General features: G+C 43.0%; 1 protein-coding gene across 4 annotated transcripts in view; it reads left to right on the top strand.

Moving 5' to 3' along the window:
• Window positions 1-27,427, top strand: part of KLHL2 (kelch like family member 2) — a 166,532-nt gene that overhangs the window by 47,166 nt on the left and 91,939 nt on the right. For all 4 annotated transcript variants that reach the window (XM_088450296.1, XM_088450299.1, XM_088450297.1 and 1 more), the window contains 2 exons: window positions 7,095-7,216; window positions 15,351-15,513. In XM_088450296.1, coding sequence (XP_088306422.1) covers window positions 7,095-7,216; window positions 15,351-15,513 — 285 coding nt within the window. The remainder of the gene's footprint in view (window positions 1-7,094; window positions 7,217-15,350; window positions 15,514-27,427) is intronic.

Here is a 27,427-nt window from a genome sequence, read left to right as displayed (position 1 = left end):
TGCAGCCAACAAATCTTCAGCATTCATGTGATGCCATTATGTCAGCATGGACCAGATTCTCTAAGGCAGGGGTAGCCAACCCTGGTCCTCGAGAACTACCAACAGTGCATGTTTTCCAGGTCTCCTCACAATCACAAGTGTATTAATTAGCTCCACCTGTGGATTTTTTCAAATGTGTTAGTAAGTAATGACTACACCTGTGCACCAGCTAGGTGGTCTGGAAAACGTGAACTGTTAGTAGCTCCCGAGGACCGAGGTTGGCTACCCCTGCTCTAAGGAATGTTTCCAGCACCTTGTTGAATCCATGTGACAAAGAATTCAGGCAGTTCTGAGGATAGGGATGACCCACCCAGTATTAGTACTAGAATGAGTATATAAATAATGATCCCTGGTAGTCACTTTTTCTAGCGTGTTTCACAGCACATTGGTAAAAATTAAAACCATGTTTAAATTAGAACAATGAAAAAAGCTGCAAAGTTAACTATTTGTGGTGGCTAAATTGCCTATTGTCTAGTAGTGATTGTAAACCATAGCAACTTATAGTAAGAATTATGGCCACAAGAACTCGCAATTCATGTTTCTTATTTCAGCTACATGCTATGTACACAAACATCTTTGTCATACTTTCTACCAACAGAACGAGCTGTGTCCTGATACTGTATTATCTGCTTGTTTGTTGTTGGCTCTGAATCTCCCTGTTATTAATCTGGTTCTTAGTTGCTTGTGTTATGCCAGCTTGTAAGAGGCAGACATCTAAAACTGATCATTCATTTGCAGAGAGGCGCTCGTCCATCTGTCATCCGTTTGTTTGTATCAAGTCATCTGCTTGTTTCTTGCACAGTGATATTTTGCAGTCTCCTAGCAACATTGCTTTGACTTCTGACTAAAAAATGTTAAGAAACATAATAATTATTGAGATTTGTTTTTCAGTTGTGTGTACTTGGTAGATATAATAAACTACCCAATAACCTAATGTGACAAATTATATTTTCCAGTTATTTATATACAGTAGCACATATATTCCGCCACTGTTTAGAGAATATTTGGCCATTCACATCAGTCCCTGCCCCAGTGGAGTTTACAATCTATAGTCCCTTTTACGTGTATATATATATACACACACAGACACACTAGGGGTTAATTTTTTGGTCAAAGCCAATTAACCTACCTGTATATTTTTGGAGTGTGGGAGGAAACCCACGCAAGCTTAGGGGGATCATACAAACTCCACACAGTCATGGCTGCGGTGGCCATCTAACCCAAGACCTCAGTGCTGTGAGGCAGTAATGCCTTAATGAGATTTTTTTTTTATGACCTAATGCAGTTTCCATATTGTGAGTTATTTACAGTCCCGTTTACATTAGGACTTTAGATGGCAGCTGGTTATCCTTCAGCTGTTTTCAGAACACAACCGCAGGGTAACTTTACATTCCTTTATGAAACCAACCAACAACTGGCTGTAGCTTTGAAACATTGTGATACGAATGTGATTAGATGAGCACATCTGTTACTGTTTTGTACAGTGTCACGCACATTGTAGTGGCGGCTTTTGATGATATTAGTCTGACTTGTATATGAGAAATGTAGACATACAGATTAGGACTAATTGCAGAGATGCTGTTATTCCATCTGTACATTTTGCTACAATGTCAGATGATGGCCTCACGCATGCACAGCCACTCTGATTTTCAGTTCTGGCAATTGAAATCTGATTCTTTAGAAAAGCATTTACCAACTAGTGTGTCAGGACAATTTGAAAGCATGCAGTTAAGCTGGGTACACACTGTGAGCCATTGCACGACATATCGTTCCGCCACGCATCACATAGTGTGTACGCCTGATCGCGCCTGCCTTTGGGTTGTTCATTGCATTGTCCCATCAGCTGTGCAGCGCAGCAGATGAGATGATGCGATTAATGACGTCCTAAATGCAGCATGAAGCTACACCTCACGCCATCATCCACTGCATTGTGCACTGTGTATTGACGGCGCGATGTATCGTGTCGTCACTGGCTACACACAATGTGTAGTGTGCAACCAGCGTAAGAATATTGTTTTTTTTTTATGTAAAAATTTAGCAAAAATTGCCCCTTTTTTTTTTTTTACATTCTTACATATGTAAAGTTGTGTGGACTGTGTTGAGGGCAGGTAATTGGGTAGATTAGCTTATGGAGATTGATAAACTTGCCGGAAGAGGTGAGTTTTCAGGGAACCCTTGAGTTTGGAGATTAGAAAACTTTCTTGTTCATTTCCATAGATTGGGTACAGACAAAAATAGTCATGTGATTGGGAGCAGGTAATGAGTGTGGATGTAGGCAGTTATACTAAAAAAAGAGAGAAAATATGTATGTTGGTGTAGTTTTGTTGTTAGCCTTCTGTATTAAATTAAGTATTTTATATTGAGGGCAACCAATGTAGTGATTGACAGACCGGGGCAGGAGGAGGCGAACATGCTGTATGGAAGATGAGCCTAGGTTAACTCACATGCCCATGATTAAAATAGTCTAGAAATCATGACTTCTAAATCAACTTCTTGGTGTCTTTTGAAATTTGATGTTTTATGCTCAGTCTTGCATAGGTGAATGTCGTTTGTGGACTATGTCCGTCAGATATGTATTTTGGTATCTACTTGCAAATGAACTCTCTAGTACACAATAGGGCAAAATCAGAATTGTTTAATTGTAAGGTGCCTCAAAACCAGCGACATGCAGTGAGGTCAATGGATGGGGGGGCACACATGGAGATGGGCTTGAGTGCTGGGAGCCTGTCTCATCTCCTATTCACTGTAACTCTCCCCTCACTACACTAAGCTTCAGTGTCCATTGATTCTCCTACCTGCATCACTGCGTCTTCTCTTCCGTTTGCTGTCTGAGCTCCAATCTCTAAACAGTGCAGTGCACTTCCTGGTCACATAACAAATCCAAGGTGTCCATCAGTGCTCAAGGCATGCCCTCCATACTCAGAGGCATATCTCTATTAGCTCTCTGTGCAGCTTACTGCCCATGGTGTGGCCCCACCCCCAGCTCTGCAAGCAGTGTCTGACTATACAGAAGTGAGGTTGAGCTGTAGCTGCCTCATCTCTCTTCTCCCTGCAGTCCCAAGGGAGCTCCACAAAGCTAGTGAGTGTTAACTATAAAAATGATTACAATAAACAAAGAAGATGTTTATAAGTTATAAATATCTTCTTTGTATTATTCTAATCATTTTTATATCAAATCTCGGGAGTATGACAGGGGAGGCTCTGCCTACCATGACTGCACGTCCCTGCTCAAAACTGCACAGAGCCGTACAGTTAGTATAGCAATTCATACATACCGGTAAATACAAGTAATACAGAAAACTACACTACACATGAAGTTGATGAAGGGTAACGAAGGGACCCAGTTCGTAAAAGCCTACATTCTCATCCTTACGTCATAGTTGTATTTGTATAATTGCTCTCCTGGGGTTTACTACTAATTGATGTGAAAGTGTGTTCATTATTTTAAGCAGATGTTGCTGTGGAGTGCCTTTTCTAGATCAACTTCACATTCCTTAACAAAATATGGCAAGGGGAAGTTAGCAGAAATAACTTTTTCTAAAATACAGATCAAAATCAGTCAGTTCTTTAAACAGATCAATCTTGAATCTGCTCTTATTATGCTGGGAACACACATGTTGATATTCATTTGATCAACTAACGATCTATCGCATGTGTGTACGTGCGAACCGCCGACCACCCGTATACTTGCTGCAGCGACTGCCATCATTGACATCACAACTAGGCTGGCAGATTTAAATGCCCAGTTGTGATTGCAGGCCAGGCATATCAAGTGGACGATTGGAAGCTGGCCACACATCTAAAGATTATCTGTCCAACCAGCCAACTAGTTGATTGGTTGGAATGAAAACCTGGTAAGGTATGAAAGCAAATGACAATCAGCAATTTGCTCCCAAATGCTGGAAAATGGACAGAAACTGTTTTAACAAATTGTTTAGATCAAACATTTAACAAACTTGTCTGAACGTCCATTTTCATCTGTTTTCTGGCATTTAGGAGCAAATTGCTGATCATCAGTTACTCCCATACGTTACCACATTTTCATTCCAACCAATCAACTACTTGATTGGTTGGACAGATAATCTTTAGATGTGTGGCCAGCTTTAGTGTGTATAGCTTATAGCACCATGGCCCTGACTGTACTTTAACTATTCTGGGAGCCAATCAGAACCCCAGAACAGACAGGCCCTTTGCAATTCATATACTGCAGCTGAGAAGTTGCACAGAGACAGGCCCCTTACAATTAGTTACACCGCAGCTGAGAAGCTGCAGGTACAAAGAAAGCGTCCTGGCTGAAGTAACGACCAGGACCAACTGGCAGTGCGACCACAGAGAGTTCCGGTTGCCTAGCAACAGTCAGGACCATGGGCCATTGCGGCTGGCATGAGACGGGGTCCTGGTCGCCTAGCAATGACTGGGATCCGCCGGAACTGTGAGCTGTTACAGCGGCTCCTAACCATCGTGTGTACCCAGCATTAGTTAGGTATTGTTCCTGAATTCCATGATAGTAGCTCCCCACATTTCGTTAATCAACTCTTTTGCTATCAGCAGGTAAAACAACTTGTGCTATTTTAAAGAGAAGGAGTTTGAAAGATTAAATTCAAGGGAAATATTTAAGAGGCCTATCCATTAGGCGACCTGAAAGTCTGAACGTCTAGCGTTCAGACCTTCAGGTCGCCGAGGTGTGGTGCCCGCACTGAACGGCGTTCACTGAATGTCATTCAGTGCAGGAGCCCAACCTCCTATCTCTGAACATGCCGAATCTGACGAGCGTCGTCAGGTTGACGGGCATGTTCAGTAGGCAGTCGGGGTCGGCAAGGACCCAGCGTGCACGCACATCGCTGGTCCTTGCCGGCTATCCATTACCCGACTTTGTGAACAATGCGACCAAAACCTCCTGGTGTTGGGCGGATTGTTCACAAAGTCGGGTAATGGATAGGCCCCTTTAGTCTTTCCAAATTGGTCCATTTTTCACATTTTCTTACATCGTGGAGTCAAAATAGATTTGTTCAGGAATTAAACATTTTAAAAAAAAACAGCCACAGTATATTTTCTTAAAAACAGAAAACAATTGATTATGGAGGTATTTACTCCCATTGCTAATATACACCTAAATAATTGCACAATAATATGTCTTTAAACATCACATAATTGATTTGAATGCACCAGTTGTTTTCTATATAAATACATCTCTCACATTTAATGCATTTTCAATCAAGCTTAATCATGAAGATCAAATGACTTTCAAAGCAAATCAAATCATGAAAGAGGTGGCAGAACTTTACCAGACACTAAATCTACAGTTTATAGGAGGTTGGTCAAAGATAAAACCATTTCCGATAAAAAGTGATACAATGTCTGGAGTTTGCCATAAAGCAAGTGGGAGACCCACATGACAAAGGGAGGAAAAATCAGGTGATGGTCTGAAAACGAGAATAAATTAATCCCAAATGCACTATTTCTAAAGTGACGTGTGTGGGATATAATGCTTGTAGGATGTTTCTCTGCTTCAGGCAGTCGGCATGTAATGACAGTTGGTGGAACACTGACTTCTCCCACCTGTGTCACTGATGTCACCCCCAGACAGCTCCGACATAGCACACATCTACAGTCTCCAAACACTTCTCATACATACTCATCATATGCCACCTCATGATAAAAGCAGACACTTCTGCATAACAACATCACAACATCATCCACGGCCAAAAATGAATAACTGTATAGAGGAAAGTAGGAAGGCACATCTGGATGCATAGACCACATACTGTAGAGGAAGCAAGGTGAGGGTGTCTCTAAAGTACAATAGAAAAGATGAAAAGAAAAAATGCAATGCTAAGGTTAATGTATATAATAAAATCAAGTGCTAAGAAGAACAATTGAAAGATGAGGGTTAAGAGAAAAATGGAGTAAGGGGAGACCAATTTGGGGGGGTGGTAGTGCTGAAAAGAGACGACCAGGGGTGGGGGGGGGGAACAGGCAGCACCGGGGACAACATCTAGTATATACATACTGTATAGCCAAATTTCCACTGTAGTGAATGAGTGGCCCTGCCCAACTAATGCCTCAGTCCTATTTTCCTTCTTTTTTTTTTTTTCTATTTTAATTTGGACATCAATTTTTTGATGACATGAGAATATGTTGAAAATGCCAAAATATGGTGAATACCTTTCATAACCACTGTATTAGTGCGCACACGTGTTCAAGGTACGTATCCACTACACGAGAGTGGAACGATTGTACGATCGTGCAATCATCCATCATCCTGTGCAGTGGATAATGTGCCTACACTGAACGATATGTCATTCAGTGCAGGCATCCTCCCTCATCCCCGAGCATGCACAATCTGTCGCTATCGGCAGGTTGGCCTGCATGTTCAGGTGATGATTAATGTTGAAAACGACTAGCGGGAGCGCACACCACTGGTCGTTTTCAACATTTTAATGCACAATTTATGAACGGTTAATGAGTTCTTGAATGGTAACTATGTCTTAATCGTTCAATTGCTCATTTTAATCGTCTAGGGGATACACACCTTTAATTAACCAGTTAACATAACACTATACTGAGGATGAAATATAAAATCCATTGTCCTGTATTTCATAAACCAATATTTTGTCTACTATGAACCAAGAAAGAGACCTCAGTGACTTTGAAGATAATTGTTTGGACTGAACACTTTACTAATATTTCTAATGGAACAGCTGTCATGGAAGTATAAAGGAAAAACCTCATACATAAGGGGGATACCTGCGGACTGTGGTATATAGACATAACACTGTCTACAGGTAGTGCTAGCAATGCTCATTACATGATTTTTCAATCCTCTTTTTCCATGAACAGTATGTAAGTAATACAAATTAATTAAGATAATTAAGGTTTACACTGAAGTGATCATCCAGTTGTTGTGAGTCAGCATCTGATTAGCATTAAGTATTCTATGGTAATGACGAGGAAGAACGATTGATTTGCTGAGAACAATATGTGATGCTTTATTATAGTAATAGAATAGTATTAAAAACAGTTAAAAAATGTTTTTTAATTCTTTTCTATTGTAGGTGAGATGAGTGAAAGCCGAGCGAAGAGAGTCCGGATAAAGGAAGTAGACGGGTGGACCCTGAAGTCGCTTGTAGATTACGTTTACACTGCGGAAATTCAAGTAACAGAGGAAAATGTGCAGGTACAGTTATGGGTCAATATGTACTAACCACGTGAAGATGGGCTTAATTCTGAATTGCTAAGGTAAAATAAGATTTGCTGGTTTTAAAGAAGTTCTCCTTCCGCCATCTGGGAGACACTCTTGACCATGGGAGTGTAGTGAGGGATGTGGAGCTGGCACTTTATAGGTTACCTTTTTAGGGTATACAAGTTCCTCACCTGCAGCCGCTTCCTCAGTTTCAAGTGCTGAAGGGGTAGGTCCGCAATAGGTTAGCTAGTATTTATCTGGAGAGGACAACCGGTATAAGAAAACTGAGGCCCTGGTTCAGAGGCGAATGCAGTAGCAATGTTGCACGTAAGTGGCCAATGTTTTATGTCTGCGTATGTGTTCCGATGGTTAGTGCCCGGAGACGCAGAATAAATTTAGACGCTGGGAGAATGAATTTCAGTGAGCGCTCCTGGGAGGTAACGGGGGTGGCTAGCCAGTCACAGGAGTGTCACAGACAGCTGCTGTGCCTAAAGACGCAGTAGTGCTGAAACAGGATGTCATAGGGCTGGTGCGAGCTTCGATGTTGCGACTGATGGTACGTCTAAAGATGCACGAGACGTATTAGCACCGCTGCCAATAGGCATCTCAGTAGGAAGAAATCGGCTGCTGCATTAGCATAAAGAGTCTGCGTGCACCTGTGAATTAGATCCATAGGGGGAGATGTACTAAGCTCTGGAAAGTGAGAAATTGGAGAGTGATAAAGTACCAGCCGCTCAGCTCCCAACTGTCATGTTACAGGCTGTGTTTGAAAAATGACAGGAGCTGATTGGTTGGTAGTTTATCACTCCAATTTATCAGTTTCCAGAGCTTAGTACATCTGCCTGATATTATCTAAACGCATAGTGCCTTGGTCAGTCAGCACTGTGAGGCAACAATATTAACCACTGAGCCACAGTATACCGTATATACTCGAGTATAAGTCGACCCGCATATAAGCCGAGGTACCTACTTTTACCCAAAAAAACTGGGAAAACTTACTGACTCGAGTATAAGCCTAGTGTGGGAAATGGCAACAGCTGGTAGTGCCCCCAGTAGTAATTCCCCCTGGTTGTGCCCCCAGTAGTAATCCCCCCCTGGTAGTGCCCCCAGTGGTAATCCCCCCTTTCAGTGCCTCCAGTAGTAATCCCCCCCTGGTAGTACCCCCAGTAGTAATCCCGCCTTTTAGTGCCCCCTGTAGTAATCCTCCCCTGTAGTAATCCCCCCCTGGTAGTTCCCCCAGTGGTATTCCCCCCTTTTAGTGCCCCCTGTAGTAATCTCCCCCTGGTAGTGCCCCCTGTAGTCATCGCCCCCTGGTAGTGCCCCCTGTAGTCATCGCCCCCTGGTAGTGCCCCCTGCAGTCATTGCCCCGTTGTAGTGCCCCCTGTAGTCGTCCCCCCCCCCCCCCCCCCTAGTAGAGAGAGACGTGATAACAATAAAAAAAAAAATAAACACTTACCTGAAACTCCCGCACCTGGTCCCGACGCTGTCCGCTCCTGGTCCCGACGCTGTCCGCTCAGGGTCCCGCCGCTGTCCGCTCCTCCGGCCGCTTTGCATGGGAGAGACGTCGTCATGACGACGTGTCTCCCATCACCCACTGCGGGAGCCGGAAGATGGCTCCCGCAGTGGGAGCAGCAGCAGCCGCTGAGAGTCTGACAGACTCTCAGCGGCTGCTGATTACAGCAAACACATAGCTGCCGGCTCCGGCGGCTGTGTGTTTGGCAGTGTGTAGCGCTGACCGAACTCCGTCCGGTCAGCGCTACACTTGACTCGAGTATAAGCCGAGGGGGACTTTTTCAGCACATATTTTTTGTGCTGAAAAACTCGGCTTATACTCGAGTATATACGGTAGTTAAAAATAGTGATGTTGATAAAAAATGTTAATGTCATTTGTATATTTTGCCAAGAGTCTACAATTGAACTTTGGACCATGCTTAATCTCGGCTGTGGAATCACTAGTGATAGCATTATATTCTCAATTTTGATTGTATTTTCTGCACCCCAAAGGACTGACCTAAATTACACTTTATACTTTGCAGCTCTCAGATCAGTTTTCAGTCATTATCAACCACCTCTAAATTTGTCCTGGAACCACCTTTTTCCATTTGTGATGTGACCAGCATTAACACTTTACAAAAATAAGCAAATGTCAGAGCCGTAAAACAAGTATTTGCTGGGTGACCACGTTATGCTAACGAGCCCATGGTTAATTTTATGTCTCGCATATTGTGATGCTTGGAAAAAAAAATATCTTCATTCTTTTGCTCTTCATATATATTTGGAAAATCTTCACAAACACACTTGGATCTATTTTTGATCTGGATTCCGAATAGGGGCCGTATTCAATTAGGTGCGAAAAGTCGCGTTTTTGGCAAAAAGCACTCACATGGCGAAGATATCGCCGCATTCGCCAGTTTTGATGCAATCTTTTTGTGTACTTTTTCAATGCGCAAAAAAGCATATGTGCGATAAGTGCGCATGGCGAAACTAGCGAAAATCGGTCTGTACTACTTATGAAGCCTAACTGACACTGGAAAGCAATATAGAAGTGTATTAATAGCCGTAATAAAGTATTTTGGCTTCTTACAGTGAGTCAAATGGCTGTTATATGCATATTTGCATAAGTGTGGGTGGAAAAATGATATAAAGCAATTTCTTTTGGAAAAAATAATTGCTGTAGTTAAATTGGGGGTACAATAAAATGGGTGCTAGTATATTTGTGTGGCTATAAAGTGCAGTTTTAAAAATTTTTAAAAATATACCTGCTGCAGCCACCTGCAATCCTAAAAACACCTGTCCCATCCATAGAGCCCCCCCAAATACCTGACACAGTACTTTAAACCCATTTTGCAACACTTTTACATTTTCACATCAAACATGACATGTCATTATTAGGGGGAATTAAGCTAATTTTAAAATTATTTTTGCCTAATTAGTCATTAGGAGGTGTCCAAATGGTTCTGAACAAAGCTGCTTCTCATTGCAGATTCACCTCTAAAGTTGCTTGTGCTTACTCTATTAACTGTGCTCCCATGATATGATTGTGTTTGGGTTCTATTTTGGAATTATTTTTTCCTATAGTGCTCTGTACATGAGACTGAAGAACATACCTGCTATTTTTGCTATTTACTTATTTATTTTTTTTAACAAACTTACAGTATTTTATGTTTTTTAGAGCTAACATTTTGGGCACATTCTGCATGCATCCAACTCATGAAGAGTCCCTAAAGGTGCATACACACTGTGCGATCAGGAAAGACAGTACAATTACAATATTGTAATCGCACCGTCGTTCCTGATCCCCTGCAGTGCCTACACTGAACGATCAGTCGTTCAGTGCAGGCACACTCCATCGTTCCTGAACATGGCCAATCTGCCGTTATCGGCAGATTGGCCTGCATGTTCAGGCGATGGACAATGTAGGAAACGACCAGCGGGCGCGCGCATCGCTGGTCGTTTCCTACATTTTAGTGCACGATTACTGAGCGATTGCACGATTACAATGTCTTAATCGTGCAATCGCTCAGTAATATCGCCCAGTGTGTATGCACCTTATAGTGTTTTAAAAACAAGCTGCAGAATATAAGTAATCTTTACTGGACTGTGAAGCGTCTACTTTTGTTGGTTTTTACATTTATACATATATGCAGAAATGTGATGAACAGAGCTCCCCATTAGCAGGTTAAAGTCACGATCCTCTGTATTAAATAGAAAGACCCTGATTTATACTGTGTAATGGAGGATGCGATTCATTATCATATTTGTATGTTGTTGCTCCTTTATTGAGGAAATCACAGAGTCCCCTGACGCATCAACTTCAATTAACTTTTTAATATTTGTTAAGCACCCGGGCAATAAGTTTGAGAAAAGAGTAATCATCTGCTTATTTGAATGAATGAATGTATTTGTGTATGGGTTTGCATAGGTGTATGTATAGTTTCATCTTATTTTACTTATTACTTTACAAATTGCCACTAACAGAAAGAGAAACTTGCTTGTCTTTACAAGTATCAAGGCATTGTCAGGGCTCAGGCAAGCAATGGAGTCCACTACACATGAACTTGGACCATAGCTTAATCACATTGATTGTTTATAAGTGTATTGCTGGCCATAGTTCCAATACACTCCAATATAGATGGTAAAATCAATCAATAGTCCAATTAGATTAAGTGGAATACTTTCATACAAAGCAATCTGTTGAATCTGATTAAAGCGGTGTGTTTTGTAATTAAATTATTCAAATGATTTACTATAGTGATCTTACTACAGTCCTACAATGCACATGTACTGAAAAGATTTCTCTGCTCCAAGATTGTCAATGTAGTATTATTATTATTTATTATTATTATTAGTAGTAGTAGTAGTAGTATTACTGCTACTATCTTTTATTTATTAGAAAAACAAATACTGTACATGGGAAAGACATAAAAAAAATAATAATAATAATCATAGTAAAGGTGCCCACACACATACCGACTTGCTCCCAATCAGCCGAGGTACACGATTTCCCCTGAACTCTCCCCAGGCAGTCGTGGTCACGATTTGGAGTTAAAAATGTCCAATCTGACTTAAGATCTATTTTGCAGCCAGTGCATTGTATCCCAGATTGGCTAATCTGCCCTACAGCACGGCAGATCTGAAGATGCGAGGTACGCCGAGCAGGGACGAGCATCGGCATCTTGATCAAGAGTAGAAACTCACGATTTGGCAATTTTTTACATGATCTGCCGTCACGATTCGTTGAAATCGGCCAAATTGGATGAAAAGTCAGTATGTGTGTGGGCACCTTAAGTACAGCTAGCCATCGCAGAAGTACATATTATGATTACAAGACATTTATTACAGTAAAACCATAGACAGAGAGGGACAAGTACAGTACAAGCAGTTTGCAGGGGCAGGCAGTGGTGAGATGTTGGAGGGGGAGGTCGGGTTAGACAAGTGAGACAGTTTCAGAGATGCTGCAGAAGAAATGTTAAAGGTGGCAGTGACTAGAGTTAAATTGATGCGGCAGTCAGAGGAGGAGCTGGGAGCGTGTGAGACAGACTGGACAGAGATTAAAGCTGGGTACACGCTTACCGGAGCCTAAGATGATGCAGTAGGTCACGGGGTTACAATCGTGGGCAAACAAATGTGGTCCTTCTGGTGGAAAGGGGGGTTTCTGAATACTCAGAATCCCCCTCCCGCTTACGCTACTGGTTAAAGTGAGTTTTAACTGGATTCTGCTGGGGATTAGGAGCTGGTGAAGCAGGCTGCAGAGGAAGGAGACAGATGCTGTGCAGTAAGAGAGGAAAATTAGATGATCAGTAACGCTAATTATAGTGGGGAGAGGCGATTTGTGAGGGAGGTTAGAACAAACAAGGTTACAGTAGTATATGATGGTGACTGAGTGCATAAATTAGAGTTTTTGAGACTTCGGAAGTGAGGAAAGGCCGAATCCTGGAGAAGTTACTGAGATGGAAGGAGAGCGCGGAGTAGAAAGATGACACCAAGGGAGTGAGCATGAGGAACAGAGAGACTGTGATGATACCAACCAAGAGAGAAAGAGGGAGGAGACGGGGAACAGTGAGTTTTTTTTCTTGGCAATGTTAAGTCTCAATAAGAGCTCGTACATCCAAGATGAGATGGCAGAAAGGCAAAGATGTGAGAGAGGATTGAGGGAGTCAGACCAGAGGTGTAAAGTTAGATTGGCATGTCATTCGTGTATAGATGATATTAGAGTTCCATTCCCATTGATGTACCTTGGTGGACATCGATGGGAATGGAAAGGGAGTGGTACAGATGTGTCCACATACATCTTACCTCCATGTGCTACAAGTTGCGTTAAACATAACGTGTGAGCGCTGTGCAACTAGTTAGCACTGGGAGTAGTTTTGTGTGACTTTTTACCTTTGAAATGCGTCTTATTCGCAAAGCGACGAGAATAGGATGCACAAGCTGATTACAATGATATGCAGAATGCCTATATTCTGTGTGTGACTGCGGATCTATCTGCATGTAAAATGCTACGTTACAGGGTCAGCGGCTGTGACACTGTAACGTAGCATTTCGCATGCAGATACACCCGCAGTTGCATCACTTTAGATGTATTGGAAGGTAAATAGATGCACGTAAAGATGCTTGGCGCTACTGAGTCATGCCAGGGCTGGTGTGACTGGAGGGGCTGTTTAACGTGCAAGGAAGTAAGATGTATGTGGACACATCCGTAGGTGGAGTCAGGGGTAGAGGCTGAAAAGCAATCTATCACGAATATTTAGGATCTGGTTCTGTATTTTAGGAATGTACATATTAGTGTGTTCTTCAGATGTACATTGATGTATTTCCCTGCAAATTACATTTTGATACATGTGTGGTCAGTGTAAGGAGATCTAGTATTGATTAAAATACATACAGATGTGTCCTCATACATTTTTGCTGCAGTCGCACCAAACGACTGTTCTTAGCGTGCCAGGTCCTGGGCTCTGCTAGCGCCGGGTGTCTTTCAAGTTTTATTCGCCCAAAAATGCATCTTATTTGCAATGTAATGCAGCTATGACACACCAGAAGACCGTGCTGATTAATTTGATATTCGACACTTGTATATCTGTGTGCTACTGACTTTAAATCTGTATTTGAAGTGCAGCAGCGGCCGCGGGTTTTTTCCCCCGACCAGTTCTGTTTTGCTTTGTATGCAGACTCTGTCACACACAGATATACAAGTGTCACATATCAATTAATCAGCACAGTCTCCTGATACGTCTTAGTTGCATTACATTGCAACTAAGAGGCATTTTCGAGCAAAAAAGGCGCCAGACGCAAGCAGTCACAGGATTTGGTGACTTGCGCCAAATGGCATATCTAAGCTAGATGTATGAGGACACACCTGTATACAAAATGCGTTTATACGGAGGGTCCTTTTAGGTTGTACGATTGGTAGATCTGTTAGTAATATAATTCTGATCTAGGCACACTGTACCCCATAGCACAGATATGTATGACTCCTTTACTTACAAATTCTTTCTATAAGAATACATTATATTTAGATACGTCAGTCACACGTCATCTTCAATTGGATCAATCGCTTGGAGCCCAGGACTGGCTCATCAACCTTGTCATGGCTGTGTTGCATTTTCCCATCATTAGTCTTTCATTCAGGCTTTCACAGTTGAAATGCTGTGCACCCAACCATCCTCCGTCTTTCCAACAGGTTACAGTGATACTAGAGAATCTGGTTTGGTGTGCATTTATACTTTGTCTTTGTTGGGAGTTGCTCTTGAACTTTACTTAGGTGACTCCAACATTCTTTTTGAGTAGTGACTCAATGCATGTCTGACCTAAATAGGGTATAATTACAATAATCCAACTTAATTTAAATATAGTTTGATATAAAATATCAAAATGTAACACCATTTACCAGAGTAATTATATAGGTAAATAGACTAAGCCTTTAGCATGTGGTTGTGCATATCATACAGTGTACTTGCATTTATATTGAATAGATTTATTTATGGTCATGCATTCCTTTTAGAGCCCCTATCTCTTTATCCCAGTATTTCTCAGTCTCTCCTCTCTTCTGTTCCATTTGACGTCTGTCATCTCCCATGGTCTTAAGCTGGGTACACATTAGACAGTTTCTCAGACGACATGCCCGATTCTGACGGATCGGGCCGATATATCGTCACAATCGTCTGTGTATCCACTAAGTCGGCTGTTGTTCGATCCCGTCTGGTCGTCAGCTGCATCATCAGGTCGTCCCTACATGCAGCTCAACCTGAATATGCGGCTGACTGCTCCGTGCAGCGGGATGCGGTGGGGGCCGACATGTCAGGTGGTTGGGCACTGGATCGTCTTAATATGTTGGCCTGTCGGCCGGGGGTCACCCGTCACATCGCATATGGGTACACATATTGTTTAATGTGTACCCAGCATTACATTCTGTTTCATCACATTCCTGCCTGTATGCAGATTTCAAATATATCTATATTGATGTGTCCACCTGGTATGTGTGTGCAATATAGGTTATTGTTTGTGTTTCCTTCTATTACAAAGGTTACATGACCTGTATTATAAGGGAAGCATTACCAATAGTGTCAGAGGAAGGATGTGCTTTTGAAATACGATTATAGCCTATTTTCTGATGTTCTTTCTCTTGCAGGTCCTTCTCCCAGCAGCCAGTCTCTTGCAGCTTCAGGATGTGAGGAAAACCTGCTGTGAGTTCCTGGAATCCCAGCTTCACCCAACCAACTGTTTAGGAATCCGAGCCTTTGCTGACATGCATGCTTGTACGGAATTGTTAATCCAAGCTAATACCTTTGCAGGTAATTTCTCCAATGTCCAAGCTGTGTTTCTATTTCATTATTTTACTGTTAAAGGTAAATGCATCCTGTTCCCATAAAATAGGATAGTTAAAGGGGGTTTTCCACTTGCAGGTTATTTTAATTTATTGGCTTCTACATACATATCCTACACCCAAATACTGTATTTTTGTTATTTCTTTCTAGCCCCCTTATGTCCTTTTTTCACTTAGTTTTAAATCAGTCCAAATTGTTAAAACACAGGGCCTGATTCAGCATAGATCGCAACTGCGAAAGCGAACGCAGACGGGCGAGTATTGCTCACTGCGTATGCATGGCAGTGCGGAGGGGGGGGGGGGTGGTCGGAGAAACACAGACGTGCCTGACCGTTTTAATGCCGTTACATGGGCGTGCATAAATTAGCCACCGCGACGGGATATGCAGCTTGAGTACTCACTGCATGCAATTTCTGATTAAGGTCCAACCTGCTGTAATTGTGCAAAAGGCTCCGATGTTACTTGATGGTACCGATGTTTTTGCTGGATTGCAGGGCATTACGTATGTGGGATAGTGGAAATGGGCGTCTGTTAGTCTACGACGGCTTTGCGATTGCATTCATTAGCATATTGCCGCAGCAAACTTGCGTGCGACTTCGGAGCTGCGATCGCAATAGCGATACATAAAACATCGGGCCCACAAAGTCTACTCTATGCCTGTAGTTGTATTTAGTGCAGGATGCATAACAGATGTCATTGCTTGTGCAAACACAGTTGCATTTGAAAATATACTTCCTGCTGGATCAGTTGGAAACAATCCTGAAACTAGCTGTGGTGTCGTTGGGTGCTGAGACTACTCCCATAGAGAGTGTGGAGGATAATTATCTAATCTATAATAATCATCTAGAAAGTTGCAATCAAATGTGCTATACTAATCCTAAATACTTAGTACTCTATTATTGAATTGAAATGCAAAATTTAGTAAAAAGTATGTAATCTAGGTAAAAATGCAATACACAAATGTCCTACGGAATAGTCTTTTGCCTTTTTAAACATATTACATACTTTTTCCTGCATTTTCCTGAATTTTGCACCTTAATTTAATAATAGTGTATTAAGTAATGTAGATTAGTATTTTTTATCACAGTCATTAGCATGAAGCAGCAGATTAAGCCTAACAATGCGTGGCCTGTGTCACTCAAATACACATAGTTATTCTTAATCTGCTATTGATACCAAGTCCCTAATCCTAAATACAGCATTTAGGGCCTGATTCAGAGTTGTACGCAGTTCACACAGCAGTCGCGCCTTTGGACGCAGCTGCTGTGAGAAAATAGGCAAAAGCAGCACGAGGCATCTGTAGTAGAAAGACAACTGAATGCTTTTATGATCCTCTGCTGCGTTCGAAAACGCAGCATCAGATCATCTGCGTGAACATCGGTCATCTGAGTAATGGTGCGTACACACGGTACGATTAAAATGCACTATATGAACATTAACGATATCGATCATATCGTTATCGTTCATATAGTGTATTTTTTGGTGCCTCCAGCCCACCAACGACCTGTGATGCACGGGCACGTATGGACGATAAAGATATCGTCCAACGAACGTGCATGCAGGCCAACCTGGTCGATATCTATCAGGTTACTATGGGGACCCGCGATCGTTAATCGCGGGTCGCTGCCCGTCGGTGGGTTGGTGGTGTGCTGGTTGATCGATATCGATCATCCAGCACACCCGGGAGATCATTCAGTGATATCGTTATCGCTGACGGTCATCTCATGTGTGTGCACCATAACACTCAGTTTACTGAGGATGGCCAGTGTTTTTTCATTGCCTGGGGCCAGTGAAGCTGTTCCTGGCCTCGGCACGCCCAGAAAATGACAAGCCACCTGTTTGTGTTAAGCTGGCCCTCCCCGCCCCTTCCTCACCCCCAAATGGCCTTTGAGGAGACTGCGAGATAAAATACCAACCATTCAGCTCCTACCTGTCACTTTACAGGCTGTGTGTGAAAAATGACAGGATTTAATTGGTTGGTACTTCATCTCCTTTCTCTCTCTCTTTTTCTCTCTCTCTCTCAGGCTTAGTACTGTACATAGACCACTAACACGCAAAGTTTGGGAAAAAGTACTCAAGCACGGGAATTGTATTCCATGGCGTAGTGCCAGGTGTCTCGTGCCATATGGTGCAAAACGTATAGGCGCATGAAGGCACATCTGTATTTCTTATGTGCAGGAGTGGATTTGGATCTTAAAGTGGTTCTGTAATAAAATTCTGCAAGTAGGCAGGATTATCCCATAGTTAGACTTGCCACAATAGTGGTTTTTAGGGCCAGTGCCTGAGATGGCAATAACAGAACAGATATTGCAGTGGTACAAGTACATGTTGAATAGGATTCGTTGTGCAAAAATTAACTCTCTGCCATCAATAGGTAAATCTGAGGAATCCCTGGCTAGCAGTGTCACTAAACCCCATTAGAACATGCACTAATTGTGGTTTACAGCATAGTGGATAAGACGTATGCATCAGAATTGTTAAAGTCACAAAATTGTGTTTACCTGCTCTCTTTTGATTTAATACTGTGGTTCATCCACATCACTTCTGGTCAGCAGACACCAGTACAGGTACATTGACCCCAGCAAAAGAGGAAGAAGGAAAGGCGTGCAGAGAGGAGTAGTGGAAGACTAGTAAGGAGAAGGTATAGCGCAAGAGAATTGTGGCTTGTGCGGGCAGTTGGGAAAAAAAATGGTTGGACATATTTGATGTGGAGAAAGAGACAGACAAACAATTGGAGGTGTGGACAGAGAGAAATACGGCTAGGCATAGGCAGATAGGGAGAAATTGGAACATATACAAAATTGGAGACAGAAAGACACAGGCACACAAAGGAGGGCACATAAGCACACATATAGAGTGAGACACTGGGCCTGATTCAGACCCAGTCGCAAGAGCTGAGCGCTCGCAACCGGGTCGATGGTGGCCCACAGCGCATGCGCACGACGGAGCAGGCTCCGTCGTGCGCATGCGCTGGACCCGGCTAGCGACGGGCAATCAGTCGCTCCGGGTCTCGCACCAAAGGGGGCGAGCTGTCGATGTTGAGTGACAGCTCGCCCCCTTTGGTGGGCGGGCTGGGGGGGGGGGTGGCTGCCCAAACGGAGGCGTTCCCATGAAAACGCCTGCTGTTTGGGGGCGGCCCCACTGACATCACGAGTGATGTCAGTGGAGAGATTCCGGCTCTGTTAGATCCGAAATCTCTCTGGGGCTTGCGGCCACGAGACCCTACCACAAGGGTCTCGTCGCAAGCCCGATGGTCGCGATGGTCTTGACCATCGCGACCATCATCATGGTCACTCGCTATAGCTGTGGGTGGTCATCCACAGCTATGCGAGCGGCCAGGAGGCCGCACAACGAGCGCTCGTCCAGAGCGTCCGTATCTGAATCAGGGCCACTGTCAATATCATGTTTCTGTATCGGACCTTGCATGTCTCTTATTCTGGTATTATACTGTGTGTTTTGCATATGTGCTTTTTGCATGTCTTTTTCTGTCTTTGGGGGAGATGTAAGTAGAGGTGGAAGGTGCAAAGTGCGCTATAACCATACTTATCTACTTTTTTCATCTCCTCTCCCGGAGAAGCAGGATGTGGGAGATCCGGCCCCTCTTCAGTGGGTGCGGGAGGCTATCTGAAAATTCCGGCAACTTCCGGGAGAGTAGGCTAGTTTGGCTGGAACCAGCTCAAACTATTACATCTAAGCATCTAACTATTTTGCTGTTGCCATAGTATTGCAGAAAATCATCCCCGGGGATCTGCCTGAGCGTGGGCTCTTGTGATTTTTGTGAGATTATGTGCATGTGCAGTGGGGATGGCAAGGAGGGCATCTACACTAGCCTGATGTACTCTGGGTCTTGCAGGGATCGCCAGAGGTGGTGTGGGGGGGGTTTCTGTTATCGCTTCCTGCTTCATGTCCATATGTCTTAAAGTAGATCTGCCATAATAATCAGGGCCGTAGCTAGGGTAGTGCGGCCGGTGCCATCGCACAGGGCACCCCAGGGCAGGGGGCGCTGTTTGGGCCTGTCAAATTTCTGTTTATTGTCATTCTCACTTGTAGCTTCCTCTTATTTCATCCCCATCATCTCCTGGCCTCTCCTATCTCTTCCCTGGCCCTTCCCCATGAAGCCATTTCCCTTTTTTTGGTTCACTATTTCCCTTTGAAAAATGAGGGGGGCACCAATGCTCTTTCTGGCACAGGGCACCAAAAAGTCTAGTTACGGCTCTGATAATAATTATTATTTCTTTTCTGGAATTGATGCATCTCTATATGAACAATCTATTCCAACATTGGACTAGGTCAGCATTTTACAACCGCTGTGCCGTGGTACACTAGTATGCCGTGAGCAGTTGTCAAGTGTGCTGCGAGGTCAGTGCAGTCAGAGCTGACCTTATTTGTACTGCTGGCCTGGGCAGTGCTGGGCTCTTCAGGGAGGCTCAGGTGCACGCGGGCCGTGACCTATGGAGACGCAGCGTGCATGACTGCCTGTACACTACTCCCAGCTCTGCACTATGTGCTCAGTCACTGAGTGTGACTAAGCAACCCCAGCCAAATAGGGACAGGACAGGGATGACAGTGAGCCTTTCTCACTAATTATTGTATTTATTCTGTGGGGGCCATTGTGTTTTATTATTTTTCTGTGGGGGGCAATGTGTGTGTGTGTTTTTCTGTGGGGGGCAATGTGTGTGTGTGTGTTTTTCTGTGGGGAGCAATGTGTGTGTTTGTTTTTCTGTGGGTGGGGGCAATGTCTGTTCTTCCCGTGGGGGGCCAATTTGTGAGTGTTTTTCCCCTGTGGAGAACTGATGGTGTGCCTTTAGCAATTTTAAAATCTTATTCACTGTGCCGCGAGTTGAAAAAGGTGTAAAATCACTGCACTAGGTCATAAAAGCTAAAAGGGTAATAAAATATTGTGTGTATTGTGGTTATGTGAATCACATTTATTATCCAGCACATATTTGGATCACTTACTCTGGGCTATTAAATAGTAATTGTGCGTTGTACTAGATGAAGAGAATCTGATGATGGGAAGCTCTTTTGTTAGATTGATGAAACAACTTGTATTTTACATATCTATGTACTAATGCATTCATTTTTGTCTAGAAGAATGATTTGGGTTTATGTATAAAAACTGGTGCGCAGATAAGAGGTGCTGTCACCCATAGCAGCAAACCTGTTCCTTGCTTTCATCATCAAAACTGTTCTAGAACACATGGCAGATATATTTCGCAATGGGAACATGTTCAGTAAACCGTAAATTGGCATTGCCAACAGTATAAGGTGGCAGCATAAAGTCAAACAGCGTTCTCTCACGATATATGGAATGTCCATGAAGAGTACAGAGAGAGAGCCTGGATTACACCAAGTACTATCATATATTATATCTCTTATATGCAGAACTACCCCTCACACTTCTCTTTCAGTACTCCTTGTTCACTGTACAAATCCTGTATAACTTTGTTCTTCCCCCTCACCATCTGCTTTCACCTTTGCCAGCTAGCGATTCCCAATTTAGAATTTTATAGTCTATGAATGATTATTTTCGTATTTTGCTGTTAATTAAATATGACAGGGTACCATTAAATTGTAATACAATGATGAAGAAGTATTACGTATAGCCCTTAATGCCTGCCAAATCCCTGTCTCCTCGTATATCTAATGCAGCGGAAGCAGTTTTATGATGCTGACACATTTCATTCTGTCTATTTGTAACCCACCTCTCTGATGACTGTGCAGTTTTCTTGTGCAGCAAAGAGAAACTGAAGATCAGGATCAATGGAGTTTTCCCTACGGTTTACCCCAATGTCCAAAATATGAGAAAGATGTGGAGAAAGCACCATGCTGGTAACTGATCCTGTTCTAAAGGTGAAGGGGCGGAATACTCAAAATTCTGATGTAAATTTTAGATTTCTTTTAAGCCCAGCATGAGACATAGGAGAATATATCGCACCTTCTAAAGAGGACAAGTGGAGAAGTTACCCGTAGCAACCAACCAGCTTCAGTCTACAATTTATCTAGTACGTGCTATAAAAATGATAGGTAAAATCTGATTGCTATGGAGGTTTGATACATCTCCCCCATATTCATACAGTGCACCCGGAAAGTATTCACAACGCTTCACTTTTTCCACATTTTGTTATGTTACAGCCTTATTCCAAAATGGAATAAATTAATTTTGTCCTCAAAATTCTACACACAATACCCCATAATGACAACGTGTAAAAAGTTTCTTTTGAGATTTTTGCAAATTTAGTTAAAAAAACCCAAAAACTAAGAAATCAAATGTACATAAGTATTCACAGCCTTTACTCAATACTTTGTTGATGCACCTTTGGCAGCAATTACAGCCTCAAGTCTTTTTGAATATGATGCCATAAACTTGGCACACCTATCTTTGGGCACTTTCGCCCATTCCTCTTTGCAGCACCTCTCAAGCTCCATCAGGTTGGATGGGAAGCGTCGGTGCACAGCCATTTTCAGATCTCTCCACAGATGTTCAATCGGATTCAAGTCTGGGCTCTGGCTGGGCCACTCAAGGACATTCACAGAGTTGTCCTGAAGCCACTCCTTTGATATATTGGCTGTGTGTTTAGGGTGGTTGTCCTGCTGAAAGATGAACCGTCACCCCAGTCTGAGGTCAAGAGCGCTCTGGGGCAGGTTTTCATCCAGGATGTCTCTGTACATTGCTGCATTCATCTTTCCCTCTATCCTGACTAGTCTCTCAGTTCCTGCCGCTGAAAAACATCCCCACAGCATGATGCTGCCACCACCATGCTTCACTGTAGGGATGGTATTGGCCTGGTGATGAGTGGTGCCTGGTTTCCTCCAAACATAACGCCTGGCATTGACGCCAAAGAGTTCAATCTTTGTCTCATCAGACCAGAGAATTTTGTTTCTCATGGTCTGAGAGTCCTTCAGGTGCATTTTGCAAACGCCAGGCGGGCTGCCATGTGCTTTTTACTAAGGAGTGGCTTCCGTCTGGCCACTCTACCATACAGGCCTGATTGGTGGATTGCTGCAGAGATGGTTGTTCTTCTGGAAGGTTCTCCTCTCTCCACAGAGGAATGCTGTAGCTCTGACAGAGTGACTATCGGGTTCTTGGTCACCTCCCTGAATAAGGCCCTTCTCCCCTGAGCGCTCAGTTTAGATGGCCGGCCAACTCTAGGAAGAGTCCTGGTGGTTCCAAATTTGTTCCATTTACAGATGATGGAGGCCAATGTGCTCATTGGGACCTTCAAAGCAGCAGATATATTTTTCTGTACCCTTCCCCAGATTTGTGCATCCATACAATCCTGTCTAAGAGGTCTACAAACAATTCCTTGGACTTCATGCTTGGTGTGTGCTCTGACATGCACTGTCAAGTGTGGGACCTTATATAGACAGGTGTATGCCTTTCAAAATCCTATCCAATCAACTGAATTTACCACAGGTGGACTCCAATTAAGCTGTAAGAACATCTCAAGGATGACCAGTGGAAACAGGATGCACCTTTGCTCAATTTTGAGCTTCATGGCAAAGGCTGTGAATACTTATGTACATGTGATTTCTTCGTTTTTATTTTTTTATTAAATTTGCAAAAATCTCAAAAAACTTTTTAAACGTTGTCATTATGGGGTATTGTGTATAGAATTTTGAAGACAAATATAAATTTATTCCATTTTGGAATAAGGCTGTAACAACAATATGTGGAATAAGTGAAGCGATGTGAATACTTTCCGGATGCACTGTATATTTAGGATACTAAAAGACTGAAACACGTTCTTACAACGACTGCAGTTCAGCATGGTGAATGCAGAACATTTAATTTTTTTGTACAGAGCACCAGCGCTGTTCAGCTCCCTATTCCCCCATGCTTCCCAGCGACATGTTATTAAATAGCAGAGGTGGTTCTGGTAACCGAGACATAAAGAGTTTTCTATGGTGTTGATCCCTGGATAATGGGGCAATAACAAGCTGAATTGGGTCATTACAGTTTAAACTCTGTATTGTCGTTTTAGCTGATCAAGGTTAGATTCTTTGATTGTGCATGATCTGCTCAGGTCACATTAAAGTGGACTTGGGAGGTCCCTTTTCAGTCACCTAGAGGAACAACAGTTCCCTTATATCTCTACCAGGAGTGTTTGTGCAATATTACATAACATTGAGGACATTTTCCTGTTCACTGACATAACTAATGTGATTATCTGAGCTGCTTAAGCTGGGTACACACCTAACTGATATATCTGCAGATCGACCGATCTTCAGATATATCTACAGATGATGGTTGTTCATACACACTGAACAACCATCATCTGTCACCTGGCTGTGACCACCTCCCCGCAGCCTCTGCAGTATATATACCAGGGGTCTTCAAACTTGGCCCTCCAGCTGCTGTGGAACTACACATCCCAGCATGCACTGCCACCTTTTTGATATAACAGCATGCTAAAACTATATGCAGTGCATGCTGGGATGTGTAGTTCCACAGCATCTGGAGGGCCAAGTTTGAAGACCCCTGATATATACGGATGGTTGGCTGGCCAGTTGTACACACAGCACAATGAGCAGATCTATCTGCCATCGACTGTGCAGCACAGCTGACGCAATATGTCTGTGAACGAATAAACAATCTCAGGGTGATCTCCCTGGCTATCTTACACAAACTTAAATTTAATTTATTACTCAGACTATGCTGAGTAAGTATTAAGCTGGAATAAAGTCCATTTTATGCCAACTCCAATAAAGATAGTACCCTGTTAAAGAAATTATACCAATACAACAGAGGCCCATCTGTTTACCAAACCTAGTTTCTATCTGATTGCTTAACCGAAACCCCTAATCTTGTTTTACTCCACACATTTTGTATACTTCTTTATTCTACCCCCTGCCATTTTCCTAGTGAGACCACCGCACAATAGCTCACATGCTTAGACCTACCTAGCATGACATCAGGTGATCTTCAACTGTGTTATGAACTCATAACAAGTCAGGAGACACCAGTTTCACAAATACAGCTTTAAAATTGTATAGATTTCGTATGCATCGCTGCGCGAAAATGGTAATGGTTGCAAAGCTTACCCAAGCATAAGGATGCTCACTGCTGACTTCTCATATGTGTACGACGTCGCTTACCTGGTTATCTGTAACATGGACGCACATCGAGCAGCCATCTTGTCCTTGCAGCAGGTCTGACCTGCCGCAGTCTTGGGAGCTCTCCTGACACGTAGAGCTGCATAGATGATCACATTGGCTAATTTATGCATGCCCATTCAAACAGACAGACATGCCTGCATTTTGCAGACCATCCCCCGTCACCTCCCACAAACGCTGACAGCCAGTCACTCGCTTTGCAATGGATTCCTCTGTGCATCCGTAATCACAATGCGATCGCTGCACATGCGGCTTATATGAATGTGTGATGGCAAACAATCGCTCTATCTGTGTCCATAATCGCCCTTGCAGCCAGCTCTCAATCAGGCCCTATGTTACAGGTATTTATTGCTTTATTGGTAAATTTTGAAACAGAGAGCATAATCAAGAGTACTGCAGTGTGGCATCTAGGTCTATGACGTTGGTATAGGTAGAAATAAGGGTGCAGTCAATTGAAAAGCATAAAAGATATTTGATAAAGGCAAAACAACTGACAGATCCACAATAGCCCACAAATAGCTTCAATATCATATATAGCATCTGGGATTATCCTTGATGATCACCTTCGCAAACAAACCACTAGTTACAGATGTGCCCAGCTAGTTTGTTGCTCCATACCCTGTGTAGCGTGCCACGCAAGGCACGCCACACAATGTTCCGTAATGTAGCATAGTGTAGCGCTGGAAAAAAGTCATAACGTGTAATACAACTTTTTGTCCACCAGGTGTCACTTTTGCTAAACTAAACAGCGCATGCGTCTGATTTTCCAATGCATGTTCTGTATCACCGCCCTATGATTGGTTGACAGAAGCGGTGATTCGGTACACTATACAGTAGTACAGCGTTTTCCACATGGAATCAGGAATGTATAATAAAGCTGTAGAAGAATGTCTAATAAAGTTTGAAATCATTAAGCTCTGTATTACACACTGACTGTGCGGTTGAAATTGCACACTTGCGCCAATGTAAGTTCTGTCAGCACTGTCCCAGACTTAGACATTGTAGTGATTTCATTACTTTAGGAACTACTGTAGTAATGGGATGCGGCGTGTGGCCTAGGGGGCTAATGCCTAGTCTCACTGCTTCTCCCATCTTGTCCCGTGGGTTTGAGACCTTGAAAATATATAGTTTGTTTTTTTTGTTTTTTTTAAATCCTCACTTATTCAATATTCAATACATTATATGCTACTTTATGCCACTGTGTGCTCAAGAAAGGGCTGTATGGCGCTCCAATACAGTACCCACGTAGCACAAAGCTAGTCACGCTAAAGTATGGCGTTTCGAGTCCATTTCTACTGCGCATGCCCAGTGTTTCGTGAGTCAAACAGCGAAAGTGGGTTGTCTATTACAGTACATACTTTAAAGCGCAAAATTGCATCAATGTCTACGCTGTCCCAGACTAGCACACTATAGTGATTTCTCATGACCAGTAACTGGTAGTGGTCTCTGTTTGAGAGAGAGGTCTCTCCATTACAAACTGACTGTGCGTTTAAAGCGCAAACTTGTGTCAATGTCAGCACGACGGCCGAGGGGATTCAAATGGGATTTCTGGCGCATGCCCAGTGGAGGGGTTACAATGGGATCTCTGGTGCATGCCCAGTGGAGGGGATGCAATGGGATCTCTGGCGCATGCATGCCCAGTGGAGCTGCTCCGTAGCTGTGGCGTACGGAGGCTCATACAGTAGTAATGCGCATGCCCAGTGTGTCGGCAGTCACACACAATGGAGCCACTCCATACGCCAGTCGAGCTACAGTACAAGGATGCTCACAGTACACGTACTGTAATTCGCACCCGTCACATCACATACACGACAGATGCAGTTCTTGTTAGGACAGGCTTGTGGGCAAGGGGTTAGGTGAACTGCCTTGCTTTACACTTCCTGTCCCGCCTGTTCGAGACCTTGATAATTTTTTTTATTTTTTAAAATCTTCACTACAGTAGTTCAGGATTGTTATCCAACCCTTACTAAACTCAATACATTATATATGTAGATGTGGTATATATATATATGTAGTTTGTTGCTCCATACGCCATGTAGCGCATTGCTAATCGCGTGCTACGCTGTGGCGTATTGAGTCTCATAGCACTGCGCGTGCCCAGTTGTCTGTATTACATACTAACTGTGCGGTTGAAGTTGCACACTTGCGGTAATGGAAGTACAGTACTGTCGGCAATTTCCCGGACTTAGATATTGTAGTGATTTCATGACTTTAGGAACTACTGTAGTATCGGGTTGAGGCGTGTGGGCTAGGGGGCTAACGCCTAGCCTCACTGCTTCTACCGTCGTCTTGTTCCGTGGGTTCGAGACCTTTTATTTATTTATTTATATATATATAATATATAATTTTTTATTTTTTTTTAAATCTTCACCAATTAATTATTCAATACATTATCCACCAATCCTGGCATTTCTATGCTACTTTATGCCACTGTGTGCTCAAGAAAGGGGTGTGTGGTGCTCCAATGCAGTACCCACGTAGCACAAAGCTAGTCACGCTACAGTATGGCATTTCGAGTCTATTTCTACTGCGCATGCCCAGTGTGTCGGTATATGGCATTTCGAGTCTATTTCTACTGCGCATGCCCAGTGTGTCGGTAGTCACACACTGTATCCCAGACTACTGTATAGTGATTTCATGACTTTAGAAATTAGTACTGTAGTAGGCTGTTTAAAAGTGGGGTCTCTATATTACAAACTGTGCGTTTAAAGTGCAAACTTGGGATGTCTGTATTACAGTACATACTGACTGTACTTTAAAGCGCA

Source organism: Taudactylus pleione, unplaced genomic scaffold, assembly GCF_031769625.1.
Source record: "Taudactylus pleione unplaced genomic scaffold, aTauple2 ptg000513l, whole genome shotgun sequence".
NCBI classification, from domain to species: Eukaryota; Metazoa; Chordata; class Amphibia; order Anura; family Myobatrachidae; genus Taudactylus; species Taudactylus pleione.
This window is presented reverse-complemented; position numbering and strand designations above follow the sequence as displayed.